The sequence below is a fragment of the Pseudopipra pipra genome, chromosome 7 (assembly GCF_036250125.1).
Source record: "Pseudopipra pipra isolate bDixPip1 chromosome 7, bDixPip1.hap1, whole genome shotgun sequence".
Lineage (NCBI taxonomy): Eukaryota > Metazoa > Chordata > Aves > Passeriformes > Pipridae > Pseudopipra > Pseudopipra pipra.
This window is the reverse complement of record NC_087555.1, coordinates 25606575-25633087: the sequence shown is the minus strand read 5'-3', so window position 1 is coordinate 25633087 and position 26513 is coordinate 25606575. Positions and strand designations below refer to the sequence as shown.

The 26513-nt window shown below is 40.3% G+C and overlaps 1 protein-coding gene across 2 annotated transcripts in view; it reads left to right on the top strand.

Moving 5' to 3' along the window:
• The first annotated feature begins 2507 nt into the window (after positions 1-2507).
• GYPC (glycophorin C (Gerbich blood group)) overlaps positions 2508-26513 on the top strand; it is a 37172-nt gene continuing 13166 nt past the window's right edge. Inside the window, exon 1 of one of the 2 annotated variants that reach the window (XM_064661317.1) lies at positions 2508-2736. In XM_064661317.1, coding sequence (XP_064517387.1) covers positions 2703-2736 — 34 coding nt within the window. In that variant the 5' untranslated portion in view covers positions 2508-2702. Of the gene's footprint in view, positions 2737-26075; positions 26267-26513 lie in introns of those variants that run through there. The other variant, XM_064661316.1, reaches the window with a different exon arrangement.

Genomic DNA, 26513 nt, shown 5'->3' with positions numbered 1-26513 from the left:
ATCTGGTGAATCCTGTATGAATGCCACAGTCCTTAAATAAAAATTCCTTTCAGCTCCCCTTCTGTTATCTCCCTTTAAAGTTTTTTGGGGGCTTTTTTTTTTCTTTTTTCTGGAAGCAATGGCTATTTAAAGGTTAGATAGTTCAGAAAAACTGTAAATTAATGATTAATCACATACACTCCCCACCAGCACTCCACTTCCATCTTTTGCTTTGGTTCCTTTGTTGCCTCTAGTCTCCCAGGATCAATTGGCTGAGAGCACTGGGATGCTCTTTGTTTAGTGCCCAGTCTCAGTCTCCTTCAGAAGCATGCTGGACTATATGGTTCTTCCCTTTTCAATATCACATATTTCCTATTAATGATGAGTGGAAAAGGTCAGAGAGGTCTCTTCAGTGGCCTAATTGCAGGCAAACAACAGCCTTGGGAAATGGCTCTCTGATTTCTGGGAATCCCAGTCTATTCAATAAGCAAAGAAAGAAGTCCCAAGAAAAGGGAAGATGTCGAGATGTTAAAGTGGACTTTCCCACGTGGGCTTGGTTCTGCCAGAATCCTCCTATATAAACTTGGGTATAACTCCTCCAGTGATTTTAGTGATGGAAGAGTAGCTTTAATAAGAACATAGACAGACGTAGAAAGTGTTGCAGAGATGGAAAGGAGTTAAGCACCAGGAGTTAATTGGGTTCGGTTTAAGGCAACCCTCTTGAATACATGCATTGCCACAATGCTCCTGGGAAGGGTCTAGACTACCAGCTCTAACATAATAAAGCCATCTCAACCACCATCCTTCAGTTTATATGCAGCAGCTAAGGAGTCTTTTCTCAACAGCAGTTCTGAAGTTTCTCAGGCATCATACAATGGTTCAGCTTGGTTGACCTTCATGGCTGGGCTTCACGAACGAAGATTTGGGGATTGACCTTAAAGACCATCTAATTACAACCCCTCTACCATGGGCAGAGACACCTTGTACTAGACTAAGTTGCTCAAAGCCCATTCAACCTGTCCTTGATCAGAATGGTGAAAGATTTAAATGTAAAAACTTTGCATGAGAACAATTCTCATGCCCAGAACAGAAAGCCCCAATTTTACCTGTGCAGATTGTGTTTCAAGTACAGAAGAAACAGTAATCAATTACCTGTCCACCAGTATTTTCACAGAGAAGCTATTTGGTGTAAATTAATGTCGCACTGGAAGTTGAAACAAGAGCAGCAATGTCAGGAGCTTTTCCTATTATTTCCCCCTCTTTGTTTTTTGCCTTGCTTTGCTCTGTCTATCACTAAATATTCCAGGACTCTCTACCACAAGCGCAGAGTGTGGAAATGCTGACCAAAGCCATTTACTGTGTCCATGCTCACAAACAAGCTTTATTTGCCATTGGCATGTAAATAACTAACTGTTCTTTCCATGCTATAGCTGTTAGATAAATACTGTGGACCAAGTTTGCAGCATTGATTTCTTGTAGGAGGTCACTGAGATGATTTCACAGAAATATCCTGTGACAGTTTTGCAAAACAGGATGGCCTCAGTCTGAATTTCATGACTCTGTTTTTTTCCACGTCCATACAGTTGGTTACTGTGTTTTTGCTATCACGGGCAGGCTGTTAATACATCCTGACTCACAGACTCCAGGAAAATGGAAACTTTGTGTACTCATCTTAGTGTCTAAGGCATATACATTAAAAATTACCTGTATTTTGGTACAATCTAGAAGTTGCAGTCCATGTCAACTGCAGTCTGACTGCGTATGCACACTTACAATAACTGCATACCACTGACTGCAGTACAGCATGCAGGCAGCCAAACAGATAGCTTTAAATGGCACCAATATAAACAAGGGAGCTGGTAGCCTAGTCCAGGATGAAAAACCTGCTGTGGAGTATGAGTAAATTAACCTCTGCAGACCAATTATTTATAAACATTGCCTGCATGTAGATTAAATAAATATACCAAGATTAGGAGGAAACGAAATGTCTCATCATTATTCTACCGATGGCAAAATGGGGTAGAGATTAAATATTTTGCCAAAGGTGCCATAAGAAGCCTGTGTCAGGGCCAGGAATGGAGCTGCCAGTGTCTCAGCCTGTGCTGCAGCCACAGGTTCCCTCTCGTTTTGAGCACAGTGTAGATTCATGCTATATGCTGACCCAGTAAATGCCATTCTCAATTTTCACCTGTTAAAAGGACAGAATTAGTTAGATTGTGAGTGCTAAGGATGATGCTGGGCAATGAAAATCGAAAACCTTATTTTCAATTTTACCCACTGATGGTAGGCATTTTGGGGAGTCAGCAGCAAGTTTTGCACTTAAAGAAATAATATCAACATCTGTGGTTAGGAGTTTGGGAAGCGCATTCAATAGGTGTGTCTACATTTGGCTAAGAATGAAAAGATTATTTTCTTTCCACTGGTTGCTGCCTAATAAAAGCAAAGGGGTGGAATATATCCAACTTGCAAAACTTGAATACAGTTACTGCTATCTGCAAATGGGTGCCCCTCCCCGCTCATGTGAGCTACACAGGCAAAAGAGAATGACACATGTGCTGTTTCCTTTTCCAGTTGTAAAGGGGTCAGGAGCCAGGCAAGGAGAGCCTGAACAAGAGAAGCATTTTCCTGGGTTCTTCCAGCTGTTCTGTTCAATCCCGCCGTCAGTTTTGAGCAGGGAAGAGAGACTGTCAACACAAATAAGGCATTTTTCAAAGGCGTAAATTATGAGTTCCCAAAACAATGCGACATCTCAACCACGTGAGTACCCTTACCCCCCCCCTTTCCTTACAATAATAGTGGATTTATCAGTCTGTCGCTTAAGGAAAAGATTGTCTAATGCATTTTATATGGGGGAAAAAAAAAGAGAACGCCTGAGACTAACCCTGAAGAAAAAAACAACTGTGAAAAAACTGTTTTCTTTTTTTACTCTTTGTGTTTGTGTGCGCGCGCGTGTGAGTGAAGAACTGAAACAGGCTCTGCAAACTCTGGCTCCTGAATAGAACCAAGCAAAGTTAGTAACGTTTCCGCCTAAACTCCAGCTTAGAAAAGTTTCATTTGAATGTTTCCCCCCCCCCTTTAGGAATTAAAATACAGGGCATTTTGAAAGCATACTGACACTTTTCTGAGACATTATTGGTGTTGCCCAACTTGCATTTAGAGTTTCAAGCCGTCTGTGTGTAACATGAGACGCAAGCCACAAACTGACAGACTATATTTAAAGCCACAATGTGTTTCTGCTCTTGGAAATTTAGAAACATGGGCTTACGGACAACCAAACTGGTTTCTCAGCAAGAGAGAGTACAGGAGGGCAAGTCATCTGTTTGCATAACTCCATATATTTCAGTAAATTTTAAAGGAGAGAATTTGGCCTGAACAGTCAAGTGAACACAGAGGCTCAGCTGCAGAATGGTAGTGTTCATTTTGGTACAGTGTTAAAAAGAAAGTGGAGGGAAAGGAGGTGGATTATCATTAGATAAGCTGAGAAAACTCTGAGGTTTTGGTGCTGCAATATATCCATATTTTTTCCATGGTTTTAGTGTGATCTTTCCCATTTAAATTCAAGACAGTGTTTTTGCTTTCTTTTTAATAAATAAACTGCCAATAGCAGAATTGTTTATCATACAGTGCTACTGGTCATGAAGGCAGAAAGTACAGACAGCATTGCCCGGAGCAGCCTGCAATTCAGGGTTTGATCCAGATATTGCTGTAAGGATATTTGTTTTGTATGGCTGTAGACACTGAAAATATTTCCCAAGCTCTGAATGAGGCAGGCTGATCCAGCAGAAAAGACACAGTAAGCGGAATCTCTGGAATACCAACCAGCAATTTCTATTTACAGCATTTGGTGTACACTTTTCAGTCCTTTTTGCAAGTTCTAACTGACAAGAAAGATTAAATTCTACCATTATATTTTATTCTATTTCACTCCACAGTTTAGAATATTATAGCTTGTTTTCTGTTATTGATAGGAAAGAAACGTGCAGGCTAATTCAGGATTCTGAGGATTTGGGTTAGGAAAAGCTTGAGTAAATTACTGCCATTGGTGCTCTCCAAGTGTGTCCAGGATGGTGGTCATGACTCATGGATGTGCATCTTGCAGATTGTGAAATATCAGCAAGGGTCCAGATCCCATTTTGAGTCTTTAGTGACAGGCTTGTCCAAGTGACATATCCGGGGCCAGCTCTGTAGTCCTGAATGCATTACAAATCACTTCTCTGACAGACCCAGGTTGTCACAGGACGCCACAGAAGGCCCTAGGGGGGATCTGGATGAGAAGTTAGTGCCCCATGGGGCCTTTTGTCTGTTCATAATGAAAAAAGGCTGATACATCAGGTTTTCTTGTTTTTTCCAAAATCTAGTCAGGAATTCTCAGCTTGAACTATTTTAAATCATATGATTGTCTGGGAAAATAAATGGCTTGCAATACAGTTAGAAGAAGTATTCTGTATGAAAAATAGTGACAATATATTCTTTATTTGCCCTCATCATTTCCCCTACTGATTCAGCAGAAGGTCCCTGTATTTTGTTTCAGTCTGTCTTTGGTTATTCTTTTTTTTGTTGCTGTTCAAACTACATGGGTCAAATTTAGAATTTAAGAACAAACTTAAATTAGAGGAAAGTCTGATAGTACCATATTCCTATGTAATTCAAGCTTTGTTTTAATAATGGTTGAGGTTTTGAGGGAAGGTCTTTAGGAAAAGGATCTTATTTCCTAGTATAATTCTTGTAGTTTTTTTCAAGAAAAAAACATTGAAAGTTCATTGTATTGAAAGGCACTGCACAGCGTGGACAGCAGATGTTTGCCAGAGAGGCAAAGTGGGAAAACAAAATTTGCTTCATAGCCACAGTGAAAATCTTTGGGATGGGTGTGAAAATGCATAAAATATCAGCAAAAACCTTTGACTATATTGAACATAATTCTTTGCTGAGTACCTGCAGGTGAGACCACAGAGCACCTGCCTACTGATGTAAACTGAACAGTGTTAAGTTACCAAAAAGCTCATGTCCTTTGCTTATCTCCTTGTATTCACTCATGGCTGATAAGGAATTTTTATTCCTTCTATAAATACAGCATGATCCTGGCAATCCAGGTGGGAGCAGGCTACTGTTTCAGATTTAAAAAATTCAACTCTGTGAACTCTGCAAATGTATTCTGCCTTTACATGTGGAGGTCACACCATCTAACCTTGGGCACTTCCCATGCCCAGCTTAGATATCCCACCAGCCTGTCTGTATACAGAACAGAGTCAGGGGAGACAGTGGTTCAGCCTGCTGATGTTGGGCAGTGGGTGTATATTTACTCCACTGTTCATTGTTAATGGACATTTGTGTGTGGCTAGAATAAAATAGAATACCTAAGAAAAGAAGTTAAAGCCAAAAAATTGAGTTGGGCTTGAATTTTATTGGCTCAGATTCAATATAATATTATGCCATGAATATATCTTCAGTTTCTTTTTTTTTTCCTTCTTTGTTGTTGTCTTCTTCCTCTTTTTCTTCTCCTCCTCCTTGTTTTTCTTCTTCTTTTTTTCCCTCTTCTTCTGATTTAAAAGGGACTTAGCCTGACTACAAGAATGTGAATTTCTTGATTTTTAAATGCATCACTTTTAAATGCATTGCCTTCTGGTGATGCATTTCCTTCCTCCCACCTCTGCTCAGATGTACAAGCAGTAGCTGCCTGACTTCCTATGAAGCCTGAGAAATTCCATAGGTTTGCCAATCTCTGTTCAGATGGCAGCCTTTTCACTCTTCCTTTTAGACTGTAGTGATCCTATTTTGACACAACAGGACAGCTTGAATGAGGTGAAGAACTCACACAATAAACACCACTAGGTCAAAGGTTCTATCTTGGGAGTCAGTGATCTATGTAAAGCCATCTTTACGGGTCAAAGGTGTTCATCCCCTTGGAGAAGGTGCTCTGCAACTTACAGGATTTAATCTGTACTCGGCATGCTGGAAATGTTTTATCTGAGGCCTCTTATAGTCCAAATACCAGCTGTCAAAGGAATTAGCGATTAAGGAGTGCAGTCTGTGGAGGCTTCTCTTTCTCATCACCTATCAGCAGATAAGGTCTTCCTTCTGGGTGGATAGCGAAGCAGTGTGATCTGTGCTATGTGGAAGAATTGGCCCAAAAGGAAAACAGGAAGCAAGGCTGGTCCTCAGCCCATGCTCAGCTGCAAACAGAGGAAGAGTCTGAGGAACTGGATGAAGCAAAGCCAACCTTTTGAGCTATATGCACTCTACCTGCATTGCCATCTGTCATCCAGCAGTAGCCCAAGTACAAGGCCTGCCCTGCTTAGGGGAGCAGACCCTGGTGCTGCCCTGTCCTATGAGCAGGAGGTCTTGGCTCCATCATGCCAAGCTTCTCTACCTGCCACAATAACAGTAGGGCTTCTGGGAAAATGAGTCATGCATATGTGGGCTGTCCCCTCCAGAGAGGCCGAGAACTTGGCAAAGGTGGCCCCTGATAAAGGCAGAGTGATTTATGGCTGTGAATGGGGAATCTCTGTTTCTGAGAACAGCATTGCCCAATTTTTAACTCATAACGAGATATATTTTGTGGCTGGAAACTGGTCCTTTAAGTGTTACTTGAGCAATACCACTTACCTTTCTCATAGGGCCTGTGAAAAGCCTTGAATGAACCCTATAAGATTTTAATCATGTTATTCACGCCTTGGCAGTAGATGTGATTTCAGTGCCCTTAATCAACAGAAGCACTTGCCTGTGATAGTAACTAATAAACAAAAACAGAGGCTATTGATTATGAAAATTTGGTCTTCACCGTTAAATCTGTGAGCATTCATAGGCAAGGAAGCCTATAGACTATAATAACCTCTCATTCTTAGCACAGAAGTCTCAAAACATGTCCCACAAGCATTTATGTAAATTGAATGTCTCTGCTTTTATGTTTGTTTCCCACCATTGTGCATATGAATAGGAAAATTTGGCTTTATACCCCAGGGCTCTCCTGACACCCTCATTGCCTGACATGTTGATGTGAAAGTCTGGGAATTGAAAGGCTCAGAATGTACCTGAAATTTCAGTAATTAACTGCAGAAATGTTGGCAAACCGCTGAGATGGAGAGAATAGAGGAAATGTTGACCCAAATAGGAGTCTGCTGTTTTAAAATACACAATTCTCAGCATTTCTGGTCATCAATTTAAAAAAAAAACAAAAAAAAAAAAAGAAAAATATTTACACAGCAGATGTTAAAGATTCAGGTTATGGCATGTTATGTGCTTAAGCATATAATATTACATTAATATTAATACACATTAATATTACAGAATTCTGCGGTGTCTGCATCTCATTGCTGATACTGCTGCACCTTTCTTTCTAGGCCCTTGTGGAATATACCCTGTATCCATCACTGTTCAAATGACTAAGTCCAATCAGCAAAGTCTTTTGTAAAACAGGCTTTCAGGACTGCATTCTCTAATGAAAGTCTGTTTGTGTGTCTGCTCTATGGAGTGCCTGTCTCTATTGTTGGAGGGGGATTAGTATTCCTATAGCATAGAGAAATTCAAGCCAACAGAGGGATCTGATTGTACTACGTACTCTACAGGCACCTCTTCTTCAAAAGGCTGGTAGACTACATAAAGAGGAGAGATTACAGGTAGCAGAGAAATGACTGCTTTCCATGGACACTGCTGGTGAGGCAGCTTTAGCTATGGGAAGGAATTTATAGCAGCCAGGAGGTAGAAGTTGATTTGATTCCAGTAGATCTACTGGGGTGACAGATCTTTACTTCCCGCTCCCTAATTTTGTAATGCATGCTTAGGAAAAAAAACCATAGTTCAGAAGTCATTTAGCAACTGGCCTACTTGTTTCCCACAGAAAGAGCAGAAAACTTTTAAAAACAGCATTTAGCATAAGCAGGATCTTTTTTTTACCATCTTTTACTTCAAATACAAGTGATAGAAAATGCATGAAAAATTGGGGGACGCCAAGGTGCCACAGTGACGAGAATATATGAACACCTTAGGTGGGCAAGTATTCAGACAGCAGACAGATTGTGTTTTATTTAGTTCTGAAAGACTTAAATTCCTAAGACAAGCAAACTTGAAAGTGTTACCCCGGTAATGAGTTGATGAAAAATTCACCAGCTTCTAAGCATTCTGAAAAACTACTTGGTGAATGAAGAAAAGTGGCACTTGGAGAAATCAGGTTTGGTTTGCCAACAAGTTATGAATGTGGATAGAGAAAAGGACTGTCTTCTCCGGATAATTTATTCATAACCAATAACTCAACTGCATCAAGTAACGATAGTTACTTGCAGCATTATAACAGCAGCATTATAATGCAGCATTATAACAGCAGACATGCAGCTCATAATTTGTAGCTGAAATAAGGTCTGTAGTCCTCTGTTTCTCCAAGAGTCAGCATGATCTAATTCACACCAGATTCCTATCTCTGCTATGTTAGCATGGAAATCAAATGCACTGTCTGTGCTATGCTGCTCCCTTACTGCAAATGTACCTTGCACGTGTAGTTTCACCAATGAGACATCTGGCTAAGTGATTTTCCTCTTAATTAATCATCTCATATGCAAAGGAGACCAGTTTCTCATATCTGCTTCTCTTCTGACATATGTTTCACCGCAGGAGTCTTCCTGATGAAGCAGAAAACTTCACTTAAAATCTCAATGGGTTAAACTTGTTCTGCTGCATTGGAGTTTTAAAGCGATTTTTTTCCCCCTTTCCTCTGCCTCTCTTTTTCATCTTAAGAGAAAAAAACAAATTCAGTTATTTCATGAAGGTCTACCTCTTTCTTCTTCAGATAAGCCCTGAAATGGAGTTAAGCTTTTTATCAGTAAGTTGCAGGGGGGCTTTCAAACACACCCTGAGACAGTTCCATGTTATCATGAGTGATAAATGCCTATTTTACTGGGAACTGCATGTTTAAAATATCTAGTTTTATGAGGCAGTCCACACAATAAAGAGCATGTGTGACAAGGTCACAGCAATGCAGAATCAGACATCAAGACCTTATGTATTTGTAGATATTTAGAATTGCAGAGACTGTTTTACTAACACCAAACCAAGAAAAAGAGTTTGACTTCTATATATATGCACATATATAAACACACAGAGTGTATGTATATATAATATACTGTATATTTGTATGCATACATATACAGACATATATTTGTATATACACCACCCTTTCCACTACTTATATGGCTTTTAACTAGTCAGACTTCTGGGTGTGGAGCATTTTATTTCCCTGACCATATCCAGCAATACTCACAAGCTCATGTTTCCCTTTTCAGATGATAGATATCTTTAAATGCAGCAGAAAAAATTAATATAATTTTGAAGGCTTAGCAGAGGAATAAATTCATTAACAAGAAAAGAAGCAAGAGGATGATTAGAGATATAGGAAAAAAGTTGGAAAACATTATAAAATATCTTTTTTATATGATATAGTAAAACATTGAACTTATACAGACTATCCCTTGCAGATGTCAGATTCAGGTGTCTCTGCTGAGCATATGAATATACAGAAAAAGCCTGGCAGCTCATGGTGATATAGACAGTGAATCACTCTGTGTTTTGAATCTAAGCACCTACAGGATTTGCCTGAATCCATTGAGTAGACTATTACAGGACCCATGTTCACATACAAAAAAATTTCCAGAGAAATACAATGAAATTTACTTAAGCAACAAGGAGGAAGTAGATGTTCCATACGATCAGGCTATTTAAAAAGGAAGAACCCATTTTACAGATTAGTAAAGACCAAGTCTGCACTGTTCTTCAGGCAGTGAATGGTTCATGTTTAAACCTTAAGCAGGCAGGAGATTTGGTCAGATTTGTGTTCCACTTGTAGCTCATCTGTGCTGGGAGAATTTGTTAGCTGCATCTTCAGGACAGTTTTCTAGAAACACTGGTCATATTAGTATATTCATACTGAAATAAAACTTATTCTTTAAAGAACAACTACCCTCCTTCGGAAACAGAATACTTATTCAAGAATCATTTCAATCATATTACATAATTCTGTGTCCACCTCAAACAGTTATGAGAAAATGAACTTATACTGGAATAGCTTTCACAGAATTGTTACTCCAGTTTAACTTTTTTTTTTTTTTTTTGGTAGACAAACTTCTTTGTACACAAAAAAAATAAGCTTGTTTTCTTTGAAAAAAAAATTCTTAATTAAAAAAAAAGCAAGATGCTTCTAGTCTGCTAACTGGATGCTTCAAAAATGCCAGTCATTTAAAAAGGGATGAAGAAGCAGCTCTCTATGGCTGACTTTAGGTAAACTAAATAATCCTTATGTAAAACAAATAGCCAGCAAATCACTTAAACACAGGTGATTAAAGAGTTACATGTATGAATGAGTAGAGGGAAAAAAATATTTCTAGTGGATTGTGAAGAGTTACCATGAAAATGTAGTAATGCAAGCATTCAGGAAATGTGTACATTTTCAAAAAATTTGATGTTTAAAGTGAGACACTGGATTTTTATATTTTATTTCTATCTCCTGGGATGTATTGTTGAATTCTGCTTTCAAGATTTTCTTAATGTGTGTCAGGGCTAGAAATTTGGCAATTTATTATGAAATTACTTTTTCAGTCATCTGTTATTTCCTGAAGCTTTTATAACCAGCACTCATGATCTAGCTGAGGTTGTTCCATCAATGGTTCATTCAAGTGTCCTGAACACAATCCCCTCCCTATCCAATAAAGAAAGCAGAAAATTAAATCCTTCATGTATCTGTGACTTCTCTCACACCTTCTCTTTCATTTTGTCTAGTTCAGATATCCTCTGCACTTCCTATTCCTTCCTGTCTGTCCCTTTCTTAGCTCATGGGTAAATGCTCATATCTGAACATAGGACATACAGCTCCCAGTTGTTAAATGTCCTCCCTTCTTTCAAGGACCCTCCATAATCCTGCCAGTGGGAAGGAAGAAAAGAACAGGCCAGGAAGACATAAATTTTTCCCTGTTACCCTCTGGGCTGAGGCTTTGTTTCCTTTGGGAGTTGTCCCCTCTTCCACTCCCTCTCCTTCTTATCTTCTCTAGTAATTTATCTTTGCTCTCTCATCTTCACAATTTGCTAAGAAACAACACTTCCCCACTCCAGATCTTTCCTGTCATCACACAGGAATTTTTATTTACAACCTGGGACATGCTTCTTACATTCTGGATCACACAATTGAAAGAGTCGATTATTGTCTGTCTCTCTTGAATTTCCATAATTATGTCCGGAGACTTTAATTTTTGGAGTCTGTTGCCTAAAAATCCAGTTTTCCCCTCACTGAATTCACAGGGACTATTTTTAGTTTAGAGAAGCTTATACTACCAGTTACTAATGGCAATTAAGCCTTTAGTGGAAACAGGGCCATATACAGGATTAGGCTGCATCTCTACAGAAGACTCTGCATGAGGTGCTGAGTACACCAGGAAAAATGAACTGCCACTGAGCACTAAGTTCCAGCTTCCCCTTTGCTTTGGGAAAAGGGGAAATCATGGGGGTTTTCACTTTTTCAAAACTACTCAGTGTGCTCTGCACACTATTGCTTTTCCTATTACTCACCCTCTATCCCTGCTCCAGTCACGAAGAAGAGTGCAGTGAATAGCTTCTGCTAACATCAACACAGCTAAGAACACCACCAGCTCAGGGAGGAGAAGGCCAGGTTGGATGGGGCTTTGAGCAACATGGTCTAGTAGAAGATTTCACTGACCATGAGCGTATGGTTGGAAGCAGATAATCTTTAAAGTCCCTTCCAACCCAACCCATTCTATGATTATATGATTCAAAGGATGGTTTGTAGGTCCTTCTCATGAAGGTTGTGTCCACCTGATGGGAAGAAACCAATTCTTCAGAAACCTTGCTGATTGCCTTTGGCACTTTACCATCTCCCACTGAAAGTTGTCTTCTCTTCCATACCTAGAGCTCAAAAAATGGCTAGTGACTGGACCCTTGATCATCCTCAAAAAACTGAAAAAATCACCTTATATCTCCCCTTTTGTAGATCTGTATGGATCTGGTTCCTCAAGGCACCTCTGCTATGCTGCTTACTTGCCCATGCACCTCACCATATCTCCCCAGCTAATGCTCTCTCTTTCTCAAGTTAATCATCTCACACCCTGACCCAAGAATCCAGACCTCATATCGACTTGCTGTCCTGGAGGACAACTGAGATTTCTTCAAGTCCAAACCATTACCACAAAGGCATGGTGATGCATGGTGACTTGGCGTGGCAAGAGATGGAAAAGATGCTGTTGTATAGTCCCAGAAAGAAGTTGTTTTCCTCATGGCCTTGAGCCTTAGCTGAGTCTTTCCTCTGTTTCCAGCTCTCCAGCTGTCTCCTTGCTACTCATGATTAATAGCAAGCTCTTACCAGCCTTCCTCTCACATTCTTCCCGTTCCCTCTTGACAAAATAGTCTTCTTCATTGCAAAAATGTATCCTTTTTCTTTGTTTAGTCTGTAAATTTCTCAGAACAGAATTCGTCTCTCCTTCCATCTCTTTTTTAAACAAAAATCACCAAACCATTATTTGACACTTAAGTGCTCATCATTAGGGGCACTGACCTCATCTATCCTCCAAAGTTACCTTATCAAGTTGCTGATTCTGGACACAGATTTAGGCCTCCTGAAGCATAAAGATAAAATGTAAAAAACAATCTTAAGTATCACATCAACTGGAAATGCATATCAAGGTGGAAGGACTTTAGGGTTTTCTCCTTGAAGATATTTTCCCCCTAAATATATTTACTTGTATTCTCTGAGATAGTCTCTAGACTGTGGAGATCAAAGCAAGCTGGAAATCCAGCAGAGTTTTTTAAGTGCATTAAAGGCAATGTGTTTCAAAGCCACACGCCTGAGCATTTAAGCACCATGGAAGAAATGAAGTAGTAGGTGGTAATACATGTAAGCATGATTGTTCTAATCTTCATACTTTTCAAATTGTCAAAGCCTAACTGTGCTACAAAGAGCCAAAATAAAGGATGCTGTGTGCACATGCAGGCACACAGGAGAGCATAAAACCCAAGGACACCAGCCAGCTTTGGGTTTTCCTTTTTAGACACATTTCTGATCTTGTAAGTCATTTACAGCGATAAGGATGTGGATTTACCAGACTTATGTGGAACCTGGCAAATCTAAGCATGGAGTGAGTGCTTCTTGGGAGATTTGAATACAGAAATGTAATTCTCTGCTGCACTTTTTTTTGCCGAGGTACAGAGTATAAAATGCCATCCACTACAGAATAGTGGCACTTTCTAAATGACTACATATTGTGAATATATATATAGCTAGACTTTAATGCTCCTCACTTAGCAACTGAGAAATTATGGAAATATTTTCAAGTGTTTCCACAGAATAAAAATGGGACAAAATGAGACTATTTTTCTTTTTATTACTCCTAAGGAAATGAGAACATATTAACAAGAGATATCCACCAGATCTAACCCCTTTTCTACCATAAGCTTTGGTGCATGTTTTCTGATCAGCTCTAGCTGTAAACAGAAAGCTTCATCACCTGAGATCACCTGAGGTCCTGGCATGTAAACAAATAGTCGACCATTTCTGTCTCCTCCTATTTCTGCAGAGCATCTCAAGAAATGCCTTACTTACTGCAAGTTACCATTGTATTGCCAAAATCAGTGCTGTTGAGATACTTGTACCTTGGACCTTGAGACTGTTCATATTGATTTTATTGGACTTTGTATCAGATTTCAGATCTTAATTTTTTAATATTACTCTGCTTGGTTTAGCTCACAGCAGCCACATCTACTATCACCACAGATTTTAATGAAGGCAAAGTAATATATCTGATAACTACAGGTCTTGTAGATAATACTATTGAAAACAGGGGGTAGTGGGGAGAAAATAGAGAAAAACTATGCTCCCTATATGCTCCCAAAGAAGAATATTTCTTGCTGACTCAAGATTCTTGCACATTAAGAAGAGATGTCTCTGGCTCCTGAGCTCATTCTCCCCGAGGATTAATGATCCATAAGGGACTCCTTGTACCAAGGAGAAGTAAATCACCCCTCCTGCTTTTGACAGGCAGGAACACAACTAGAGAGATAAATGCTTTTGCATTTCTCTGAACTTTGCTGTTGCTCCTTGGTAAAAGATTTCCCCTTCTGGAACCCATTAAAATCTGTGAATCTCAGACAAAGACTCTTCTTCCTCCTCCCACATTCTGTGTGAGATGCTTAATCTCTGCTTCCTGGAGACATAACCATTTGTGAGCTGGAAACAGCATGAGCTGAGCCCTTCTGCTCTCGCAGTACCTCCTCTGATTTCCTTTGCTTGCGATGAATGAAACCTTTCATTTCAACAGCATCTGACTTGTGTCAGAAGGTTTATGACTGCAGCAACAATGGGGTGGCAGAAAGGGATGTAACTGTTTAAAATGTGTCATTGCTAAATAAGTAAAGATCAGCTTTGAGCACAGGGAGAAAGCAAGAGGAGGTATGACTGCATGACACTATTTTTAAGGAAAAAAAAAAATGCTGCCTAGGTTTCTCCTCCCTACTTCTCTCCATTACTTGCATTTCCTTTAAGGGAAAGGTCATGCCTTCTTTCCCGGGCTGCTACAAGCCTTCCCCAGACAGGAAGCATATCCTGTGTCCTGTTTTCTCTAGAGGCTAGTAGCAGAGCAGATGGGAGCACAATTTCCACATTGCTGCTTCCACGGTGCTGTTTTTAAGTGACCTGAGTACTGAATAGCTGAGTAAATCTCCCTCCCTCTCAAACATGGTGCAGCCCCAGGGCTCTGCAGGGCCTGGCAGCTTCTGGAAATGGCCAGAGAGAGTAATATAAGCTACTCTCTTTGGAGGTCTGGATGCCTATTTTTGTTAGATGCGAAACTGCAGCAGTCATCGGTGGGGAGAGGGAAGCAGAGGTTCTGTAATTAAAAACTATGATTTATTCCAGAGAAGAGGGGTGTATTTTCCCCCTTGAATGAGAAAAAGAGGCTTGGAAACTGGAACATGTAGCACATGCCATTTTCCACCTAAGTGATTTCCTTCACAGCTCTCACCTGAGAAGAAGCTCTCAAGCCCTAAGGGATCAACCCTTCCCCATCATGCCCAGCTGCCTGCAGCACAGAGCAAGGTCTGGGACTTGTGGGTGGCTGAGGGAAGTCTGCCAGGGAAAAACTTATAAATGCTGGTGTTCAACTTTGCAATTGATTTTATTTTCCACTGTTTGGCACTTCAAGGTAACAGCTTGCTGTCTGTGGACATGAGCATCCATATCCCTAAGAGGATAATTTCCTCCTGCTCCCCTGCCCCTCCTTCAGGCTCCCACTAAACATATCCTGGATGAGGGGAGATATAGCAAGAAATTCAAACTCAGTCCCTTGACAGGTGCAAAGCCATGGCATGCCAGCTGTGGTCAAGGGCCATATGTCTCTCCAGACTCCCATGGCCACACATATCTGTCATTTCCATTCCCCATCCTTGCTGAAATATTTCCAGTTCATCTTCTAAGTAATGGGATTTGGTGCCGATTTTTCCCATCCTTTGTTTCACTGCCATTGCACAATGAAGGGATGTTGTAGCATAACCACAGCTGCCTGTGTGTCTTCCCTAACCCTCACCAGCTGTCTGTTAGGTTACACCATTTATAAGGAGAAGAGACTTTTCAAGGGGTCCTGCCACCTCTTCCCATCTGCTACAGAATCCATGACAAGTGATTGCCAACATGGGCTTGATCCTGATGGTTGGATTTTCTTGACTAACTAGGACTTAAAATCTTCTTCATCTCTGTCCATGAAAGTGCAGTACAAAGCATGGAGCCATTGGTCAATCTTACCCATTAGAGCCAGTAGCAGATGCTTAATGGAGAGTTAAGCACAGGGCAACCATCAAGGGATCTGAGGAATGGGAAATTCTTGAGCCAGAACTGGTAATTCAGTGTTTAAAGGGTTGCCTTGGGGTATAAAAGCTTTTGCATTTACCAGAGTTTCTCATATGAAATACTTTAACCTCCTGCTCACATCCAGGCTCGATGCTTGGCAGGACTGAGTTTTGCCTTCCCCTCTTCTTGAATGAGCTCTTTTGAATTGTAGTTGAAGGAATGCAACCTTCAGAGCTCAGCATTATTGAGCGCACAGCTGGCAGCAGGGAGCAGGGCACTCCACTGCCCAATTTCCCCAGGTAATCCCAGTGCCTCCAGGAGTGTAACCGTGACTTTATCATTTTGTCCCTTCCAACATCCACCTGTGCAGCCACTGCCCACTCCAGCAATGGTAAATGCTGTTGCCTGAAGCCAGCTATGCAACTCAGCACAGCATAAGGGTGCCGGCAAGCCTAACCCCTGTCTGGGAATGCAGTCAGGATAGGGAATGTCACTGCCACTCCTTCTTCCCTTCACAGGTAGCAGAGCTCCTACCTGTCAGGCAAAAATGTCCAGTGGAAGGCTTTAAGGAGATAAAGCCAGATGGCTCTAAATGTCCCTTCTTCACAAAGCATATGCATCTCCTAGGGAGCATTTCTTGCTGACTGTCTCCTAAAGGGACTCTCAAGAGCACAGAAGCTAGAAAGACAAGTCTTAGAGCTTCTGCCTGTGTGTTTAACACTCATGGGAGTGGCAGGGGCAGAGGGAAAGACTACCATGTCTTATAGAAATAGCCTAGTAGAGTTAGAAACACAGGCATTCAGGTCTTCTGGAAGAAGGAATTAAATTTTACAGAGAAACCCTGTAAAACTGTGGGCTGTTTTATTCACTTCTTTAAGTTTTCTATTCCATCTACACAGATGGAACCAAAAAATGCAAAAGAGAAGTAGGCTTTACTTCTCTGTCTTGTAACAGATGCATACTTGTGTCCAAGCCTTGCTGTGGCATGAAGCACAGCATAGTTCACCCTGAAATAAAATGCAGCTCACACATATCTCAGGGTGGAACTTGGCTCTTAAACAAAATTTAATGGGAGTCTGCTCTGGCTGAACTCTACTTATGACTTCATATTTTCCAGGACTGTGCTAGTGCTGTTGGCTTGCTCATTTTTCTTTTTTTTTTTTTTTTTTTCCATTCTCCTTATACTAATAGGTGTTTCAGTGGGATAACTTGACCTTAAGGCACTGTTCCAAAGCAGACCTCTCTGGTCTTGGATATGTTATGCAAGTGCTTTGAGAAATTTGCAGGCTCTCTCATGAGTGCTTGAGAAGGCAGATTTTTGCAACCTGTTAGGCAGCATCAACTGGTAAATTAAACTGGAAAACTGGAAAGCAGAGAAAGTGGACAGAGGCTATCCGTGATGTTCCTGGTCCTTGCTTCTGTTATGTTTCTCATATTCATTGAATAGAATTTTTTAAACTTTCTCCATTGGCCCTACTGAGCAGTTCAGAGGTGTGAGAACCCACTTCAAAGGGAGCAGAAGCAGTTTAGTGGTAAGAGCTTTTGTAAACCCCACCTTGTATGTGTGCCACTTGGTGTTCCACGTCGTGTATTGGGACAGTGCCCTGCTTTGAGACAGAAGAGCCAGCAGTGACTGCTGCTGCTGGGCCACAAAGCCTGATCACTCCTGATTCACCTGCAGAAGAGCAGCATGCCCATAGGAAGGCAGGTACAGGGTAACAGTTCTGCCCTAGGGTCCCTGTTTTGACAGCTGAGAAAGGGGCCATATTTCTTAATGCATTTCAATATATTCTTACACAGGGAAGACCAAGACCAACTTTTTCCATGACCTTCTAGGGCTACTGCAGTTCAAAGGAGTCACTGGGCTGTGAATATCTGGAGTTTTCTGTTCTGCTGAGAGTACCATTGAAAAGAAATCTTCAGATTTAACCACCTGTTTTTCTCCTTATGCTTTTCTTCTTGGAGGTTTGCTTTTTCTGAGTGTAGATTTATGTATATCACCCACCCAAAAGAGCATTCCTGCTTTTTGCCCTCTCTGTCTGCACCTACCAAATCCCTCCCTGCTAACAGATAACTGACAGTCAGACTACATGGTGATTTGGATCAATTTGCTTATTGCAAATAACCTCCTACAGTATATAGTAAATATAAGTAAATAAATAAATAGTAAATGGAGGAAGGGGTTTTCCTTTTAGTTTTCTTCTGGATCAACTTGGAAGGAAAATGTTTAGGAACAAGAATGCCCTTTGCTGCAGAAATGTAGCAGTCAGCTCAAATCACAACAATTCACTCACAGCTTTCCTGAATGTGTATTTCATGTATTTAGGAAAGGAGCAGCCCAAAGGCTTTACAGTAAGTGATAAATAAGTTGGTCAGAGAAGTACCATAGCAAGCATTTGTTGCTATTGAAAACTACTAGACCATATTTCTTTGCTTAATGACACACATTAATCCTCCATTGAAATTTCCAGGGCTGTCCAAGCTGAATCTGGCTTTAAAGGTTAAAAATACAGTCCAAAATATAAAAAATGTATCATTCTGACCAAAGAAAGGAGCTGAAAAAAGTCTCAGCAACATTCCTTTGTTTTTTTCTTTGCTTTTTAAACTAAGGATGTCATCTACAAGCTTTGAAATGGTTTCAAAAACATGACATTTTTTTAATTGGTGACCAAAATATGAATAATATCCAAGTACCCACTGCTACTTCTGTTTTCAGTCCAGTTTCCTAATGAAATGAGTCTTATGTGTTCCTGCTGTCTATCTGTCTGCTTAATCGTCTGTTCATCCATCTGTCACTGCTCATCAAGAACTTCTGGATCCACTGACCAGTTTCAACCAGATTTGAAAGAGAAGCAGAAGCGCCAGAAATTATAATCGTTCTCCAGGTTGTATGAAAGTCAACACTGTCTACAGAGAGCCATTCGAGTGAACAGGAACACAAAAAGGACTCCTTATTAGGAGATAAAATGAAATTAAGTTCTTTTCTAGTCAGGAATGTGGTAGCATCAAGTTTTGCCATGGTAAGTTTGCTTCCATAAACATGACTGCAATTTAACAGCCAAAACACAGAGAATAAGACACCATTTAAGCACCTATAGAAGACATCCAGCCCTTCTGACCATGGCATTTTGAAAGCTCTACAAAAAAAGGCTCTCAGTACTTTATAGCAAGACTAAGCCTTCAGCACAAGCTTTGGAAAGGGATGGCTAAGAACTGCTAACAGTAATGGTTGGGATTTATTTTCCATAATTATAGACTCTAGAAAGCTGGGCCTCTAATTGAAGCTATTCTATATTTGCTTATTTATTAATGGGAAGGAAATTCCCACACCATACTCCAGGATTCACCACACCTCTGTTGAGTTCGAATAGATCTTCTTGCAAAAATGCATGTCAGAACACAACAGAATAGAATAGAATGTTCCAGTTGGAAGAGATCCACAACAATCATCTAGGCCAACTGCCTACTACTGTCCTCTCTGCAGCATCTGTGGAGACAGATGAGATCATACAGACTCCTTTCTAGCATTCAAACATCTTGTTAGGCTGGTTATTAGCTTTCCACCTACATGGTACTTACCATTCATGTTTCGTTGGGAGAGAGGAGCATTAGTAAAAAACTGTTAATTAATCTCACAATGTAAGTCCTGTGCTGAAAAATATTCAGTATATGGTTTCAATCAAGGTCCTTTCCTGCTTAGCTGTTAATGTGTTCAATATGCTATTTGTCAAACAATGCCAGACAACTGTCCAAAAATAATACACAAACAAGCCTTTTTGTATTTTTTTCACTCTTTTTAACAATTATTGCACAATCTGTCCAGAATTGCTCAGATGAATGATAGACGGTAAAGAAGTTTTGCTAAAATTGCTCAATTCAATTCAGACAGCTTGGACTGATACATAAATGCTTTTCAAATAATAAAATGGGCTTTGTCTTTAGAGCAGATATGCAAAAGAAATCTGCATATTCATTGAAGAATCCTTGGAAAATAAGAAATGTTGTTGCCTTGAGCTACTATTTGCCTCGCAAGTTTCTAAGGTGTTTCAGTATGTTTTATTTTCTTTTTTTAATATACTCAATATTCAAAGCATTTGGAAGATTGTTTCCACTACAGATATCTCCATTAATAATATTAACCTCGACAGTGCTCCAGGAAAGATCTCAGTGTCCCTGAAGAGCATATGCTAAACATCCTGACATTTCCACTTGCAACACATAGTAGAGAGTGCCTTAGGCAAGCACTGCTGTATGAGCTGGATGTAGCTGAATACAATTCTTATCAAATAAGTCAGTGGATGGAGCACAGAGAATTCTCATTTCCAAGAATTATCACTTGTTGGACTGCTTTGCTATAAAATATTGGGGGTGGGAATGAGACATAGTGGAAGAAAATTGACCATGTTGGTAAAATGATTATACTTTTCTAAGGATAGGAGCTTGGTGCTTCATTCTTTGAACTGTTACAGTAATATCTTTGTGCATGACTGCAGGCTTTCACCAGATTTCAGGTGATTTCTAGATGCCATCACCTGTAGCTTGCTCATATCACCTCTAATTTAAGCACAAGGTCAAGTTTTTTAATCTCAAAATGAGAAAAAGACATATATCAGCCTTGATATAATAACTGCCATGTTTCTATCCTAGCATGGAAGTGTTCATTACAGAATCACAGAATATGTCGAGTTGGAAAGGACCCACAATGATCATCATGTCCAACTCCTGGCTTTGCACAGGACCATCCCCAAGAGTCCCACCATGAGCCCCAGAATACCTTCCAAATGCTTCTTGGACTCTGTCAGGCTTGGTGCTGTAACCACTTCCCTGGGGAGCCTGTTCCAGTGCCCAACCACCCTGTGGGTGAAGAACCTTTTCCTAATATCCAACCTAAACCTCTCCTGACACAACTTTAGGTCATTCCCTCAGTTCCTGTCACTGGTCAGCACAGAAAAGAGATTAGTGCCTGCCCCTCCTCTTCCCCCAAGGAAGTTGTCACTGCAATGAGGTCTCCCTTCAGTCTCTTCCAGGCTGAACAGACCAAGTGCCCTCAGCTGCTCCTCATACGGCTTCCCCTCAATGCCCTTCACCATCTTCGTTGCTCTCCTTTGGACACTCTCCAATAGCTTAATATCTTTCTTATATTGTGGTGCCCAAAACTGCACACAATATTCAAGGTGAGGCCGCACCAGCACAGAGCAGAGCAGGACAATCCCCTCCCTCGACTGGCTGGTGATGCTTTGCCTGATGCCGCCAGGACAGGGTTGGCCCTCCTGGCTGCCAGGGCACTGCTGACTCATATTCAACTTGCCATCAACCAGGACCCCCAGGTCCCTTTCTGTGGCACTGCTTTCCAGCATCTCATTCCCCAGTCTGTACGTACATCCTGGGTTGCCGCATCCCAGGTGCAGAATCCAGCACTTTCCTTTGTTAAACTTCATACAATTGGTGATTGTCAAGCCCTCAGATTTGTTGAGATCTCTCTGCAGGGCCTCCCTGACTTCCAGGGAGTTGAAAGTTCCTCCTAGTTTTGTGTCATTTGCAAACTTGCTCAGTATCCTTTCCAGTCCTATGTCTAAATCATTTATGAAGATATTGAAGAGAACTGGGCCTAATATGGAGCCCTGTAAGACCCCACTAGTGACAGGTCACCAGTCTGATGTCACCCCATTCACTGTTACCCTCTGTGCTTGACCCATGAGCCAATTGCTCGCCCACTGTGTGATGTGTTTATCCAGCTGTGTGCTGGACATTTTGTCCAGAAGGATACTGTGAGAGACAGTATAGAAAGCTTAGAACAAGCTTTCTGCCAGCAACAGAACCAGTGAAACACTCTTGCTTTTAGATTTATGCCTCTGCCCTCTAAATCCCATCTTCTACATACACTGGCCCCCTACCTCAGCAGCAACCCATCAGGAGGGGAAGCACCTTGCTGCAGCTCCTCTAGATCTACGTGCATGATGGCTGGAAAGCATGTGTTTACTGAAGAACTGACTGCTACTGCTAAACAGAGCTTTAAAATGCTGAGCCCTCGCTGCCTTTCCTTCACTGCTGGATTACTCTAGTCTACCTTTTCTCTCCAGTCTACAGTTGTCATGAAAATTGAAGAAAAATTCTTATCTTTGCCTGCTTTTCCTTTAAAACAGTTGGAGTTGAATAATGGAGTCAAAATCTGTGAAGGTTACAAGGACAGCCTGAAAAAAAGAATACAAAAATGTTGTCAAGTGTATTTGATGGAAATATTTCAAATACTAACAAATGCTTCAGACTGTCTTAGTTAAGGAAACTAACCTTAATTAATGTTTGTGTTAGTGCCAAATCCATAAATGCTTAGTGCCATGTCCATAAAAAGGGTATGTTTCTAATGTAAACTAAACCCTAATCCTGAGAAGTTATTAAGGTCATAAAATGAAACATAACATTGAGAAACAGAGATCACCTTATCCTCTTATGACATGGTCAAAAGGCCTGAGAGTCAGGTCTGAGGCTGGTAGACCTGTTAGTTACAAATTAAAAGCTTGTCTTGGTAAATAGTTACAAGCAGCTTAGCAGTTAAGTTGTCTTACTGTATCATATAACCATTTATGCAAGGGGTTGGGAAGGAATTATCACATCTTCCAAGATCTCCTGGCCTCTGGCTTTTCACTGAAAGTTTCTGGCTCAAATTTTTATGCTTATATTTCTAACACTCAAAGTTTAGGTCAGCAGGGTGTGCTGCTTTCATGCACTGTCTCTCAAGAATTACAAGTATCAGTTACAGGTTGTCAGATGGGCTTTCGCTGTGTCCGTAGTCAGGTGCTCTGATTGCCTATGATCACCTGCAACATTTGCAATGGTTAATCAATTAATCCAGGGACTCCTTTCTGTTTAGCTTTGATCTCAGTGAATGAGCAAAAGCCTGTTTTTTTCCTTTTTGATTCAATAAAAATGACTAGAGCTTGAAATTGTTGACTTTGGAGGAAAGTGAGACAGAAATTATTTGGCAGATCCACTGGATATTTATGTTTCTTCCAAAACCTTCCCAATTATAAAGCCCTCAAAAGCAGTACTCTGTTCTGAAGAAGAGGGAAGAGGTGGGAGGAGGAGAGACACATGCAGGAAAATGTCCTGCTCGTGGCCTGTATATTATGGATTGATTCATACCCCCTTTGTCACTCCTTCTTCAATGAAGCAATTCCAGGTCAATTTATCTTCCCCAGCAAAATGTTGTACATGAGCTGGCTTTGATGGCTGTAGCAGAAAGATGTAAATGATGGCTTGGTTGCATTAACATATTTCCATGGAAGAGTAAGGAACTTTTTGCAGTGATATAACTATACGCGAGGCAGACAAAACAGAACACAACTTCCAAATTCCCATATGCAGCATTTTTTGAAATAGATTAGACTTTCTTCCAGGTCCTCATACTTCATGCACCTTTGTTTTTCAGACATTGAGCAGCTTTCCAATGAGATCACAGCAAAAACCAGCCACCATACATGAGCAGCAAGTGCACTGCTGGGTGGTCCTTGGTGGCTTCCCCCATCTCATCTCTAAAGACAAGATTTCTACAGCATCCTTTTGTGAGCTTCATTGCCCCAGTGCTAGGGAGGCAGCTACTTCCTCTTGCTGCTCTCTGCTCTGAGCTTCTTCTGCCAACCCTGAAACCTTCTGACCCTTCCTGATGCTACAAGCAGAGACAGAACCATCTACACTTTTCTGGCGATTTTTGTTGTATATTTACATCTGTGTGAATACACAGGACAGAATAAATATCTCTTACCAGCTACTCTGAGCAAAGAGCTAAAGTCTCTAGTAATTGTAAAGTAATTAAAAAAAAAGGAATATGTGGTTCGAACTGTTCAAACTGAAAGGGGAAAGGGGAATTTGAGGGGACTGTCAGTTCTTTTAGGTGACAAACAGAAAAGTTTAGTTTTAAAACAATCTGTAGGTTTTTTAGGTTATATAACCCTTTAAAACACAATTTTCTTCCCTTTTAAAATTTGATAGGATTTTTTAATTTAAAAATATAGAATATCTCTTCACTTTTAAAAGATCTATATTATTTTTTAACCTAAAATAATTTCCCAAGTTTCATTAACATTTTCTCCTTGTCCCTCTTATCATTAAGGGATATCATCTTTTTGACAAGATGATTTTTAGTGTATCTCTCCTTCTCTGATTTTCCCTAAGACCCAAGGGCAATTCAGCTTCATAAAAGAAGAAGAAACTGTGTCAGCAAAGCCATTACTTCCTCAAACATTGTAAAATGTATTTTGTCTTATTTACTTTATAACATTCTAGAATGGTGAAAAAATATTTTGCTCACATTGTATACCAGAATCAAATGAGAACTGCTAAAATTGTGTGGCAATCCTAATCTAATTAAACTAATTTCATAAATGCCTTTTATCCTCATTATATCACAAAGTGTCAAAAGTCAAACAGACCTTTGTTTTATTTGAATGAAACTGTACTTTGTCTCCTCAGAATTAATGGCAAAGTACTTGCTAGCTAGGATAGCAAGAGAATTGAGCCCAGTGCATTTTAATTTCATAGATATTTTTAATCTGCATGATTTACCTTACATTTGCAACACAGTCCATTTACTTCCCCAAAAGATCATGTAGTTGTTGTTGTTATATGTCACCATTATTGTCCTTATAATAATTTAGTATACAAATGGAAGCCAAATTGTTCTGTCTCTTTTCCAGATTGACAGATGAGAAACTGTTCCTTAATTTTGAAAGAACAGCCTTGATGTGTTTCATTGTCTAATGGGAGATGGTGATGGCTTTTTCAGCAGAATATGTCAAATTGATGGGTTCAGGCTGATGACCCTTTGGGATAAGAAATGCCAGCTCTGGCAGGGCACTGCAGACTTACTGGCAAATATTAAAATAGGTAATGACTTTTTTTTTTTAATTCAGAACGGCCTCACTGAGAGGCATCTGATATTGTAACACAGGCCAGAGAGCAGCTTGAGCAATTAACATATTTCTAACATGAAGTTTTCAGAAGTTGGTTTGACTCATTTTTACACATGCAGTTGCAGTGAACCAGTTCTAACTCTAGCTTGTAAATTAAATCAGTGTGCTAAGGTTAATAGATTAATGATTTTCTCATGAATGCAGTGTGTTGGCAAGGCACAAACATAAACCAAAGGGCAAGAAGGACATACCACAGTTGCATAAACAATGGAGGTGTTAAGGCTTCATTAGTTCTTTCATACTAAATGTGTGGTAAGAAAAGTCTTGCATCAGTGAAGACAACAGGGACACATTAAGACCTGCTTTTACAGTCAAGAGGAACAATGGCTGCAGAAGGGCATAAAAGGAACAAAAAGAGCCCCTGGGAAAGGAACAGTTATATTAAATACATTTTTATATACAGAATATAAATAAAATAAAAATTGCGATAATTATAGTAAAGGTTTTTAACAAGTTCAAAAGCTTCCTGGTAGACTCTGTATAGTCCTCAATGCCCTCAAAAGTTTATAATTACTAGGAATGCCCTAGGAAGGAAATGACTGCCTTAAGGATCTCAGCCCATCATTCACATAGATTGAATGAAATTCAAGCACTTCTTATGTAATGAACAGGCACACCAAGAGAGAAAATGGGTTGCCCAAGAAAGCACTTAAAGACTTACTTGAGAGCAATTTAGCAGCCAAGGCTTTGTCTGAGATTGTAACCAAGCAGTCAGCAGTGGAGCGTCATGATGGCTGAGGTTGCAAAGACTCAAAAGCACAAGCTTGTGGGTAGGAGGATCCTGAAAGGCAGGAGCAGGGACAGTGCTGCCTCACTGCTGTTGAGTGGCTTTGAAAACTGTGCTGTAAAAGCTGCTTATCACACATTGATATCTGTATACTCTGCTTGACAAACTCACTCCAAAACCCTGGTATCACCCACTGCTGCGTGGGAATCGTGACATAAGCTTCAATCTCAGGTTTTTCTTTCTCTACTCAACACTACCGTCTTTAGTTTGGAACTTTATCTCAGGAAATTACAGAGGCCTTGATAAGTTTGAGGTAAGGTCTATGTTATCCCATTAAATTGCCCGTGTGGATTACACAGCAGAGATTTGGTGACATCCTGCAGGATGATTCCCATGCAGTCCTGTCAAATATGCCAAATGGGATCCTTTGGCAGGTATAGTTTTCCTTTCATGCCTTTTCCATGTGTAAATCCATAACAAACAAACATATAGGTACTCAAATTTCTAACTAGAGTGCTAACTGCAAAACCGCTAAGGGTGCAAATATTGCATTTTTTTTTGGAAAACTCTTTTAGCAGGCAAAAACAATGCCCAAAAATCATAAAGCTTGAAGCTCTCTGCAAGTTTATCCTATGTTTCACTGACAGCAGCCACCAAAGCACTTTAAAGTTTTCTGCAAGCAACAGGATCTAAACTCTGAGCTTTCTATGCTGAATGAGAGAAAGCATTTGCGGAATGAACATGCCCCTTCCCATGAAGGCCCATCACCATGTAAGTTGAATGGTCGGTCAGTTTGAATGCCTCAACATGGTTCGGCCTCTGAAGTAGCTCACTGACAAGTCTTACAGCTTTATCAGGATTCCCATAATACTTCATGTTTTCCTAAAAGACCTGTTTCCTCGTGTCACAAAATCATGCCAAGACCTCAGTTTTCATCTCCAAAGCACATTTTGTCTTTGGTATTGCAAATAAAGGCTTGAAAGTACTACTTAAATGAAGCTCAGATATAAAAGTAAGG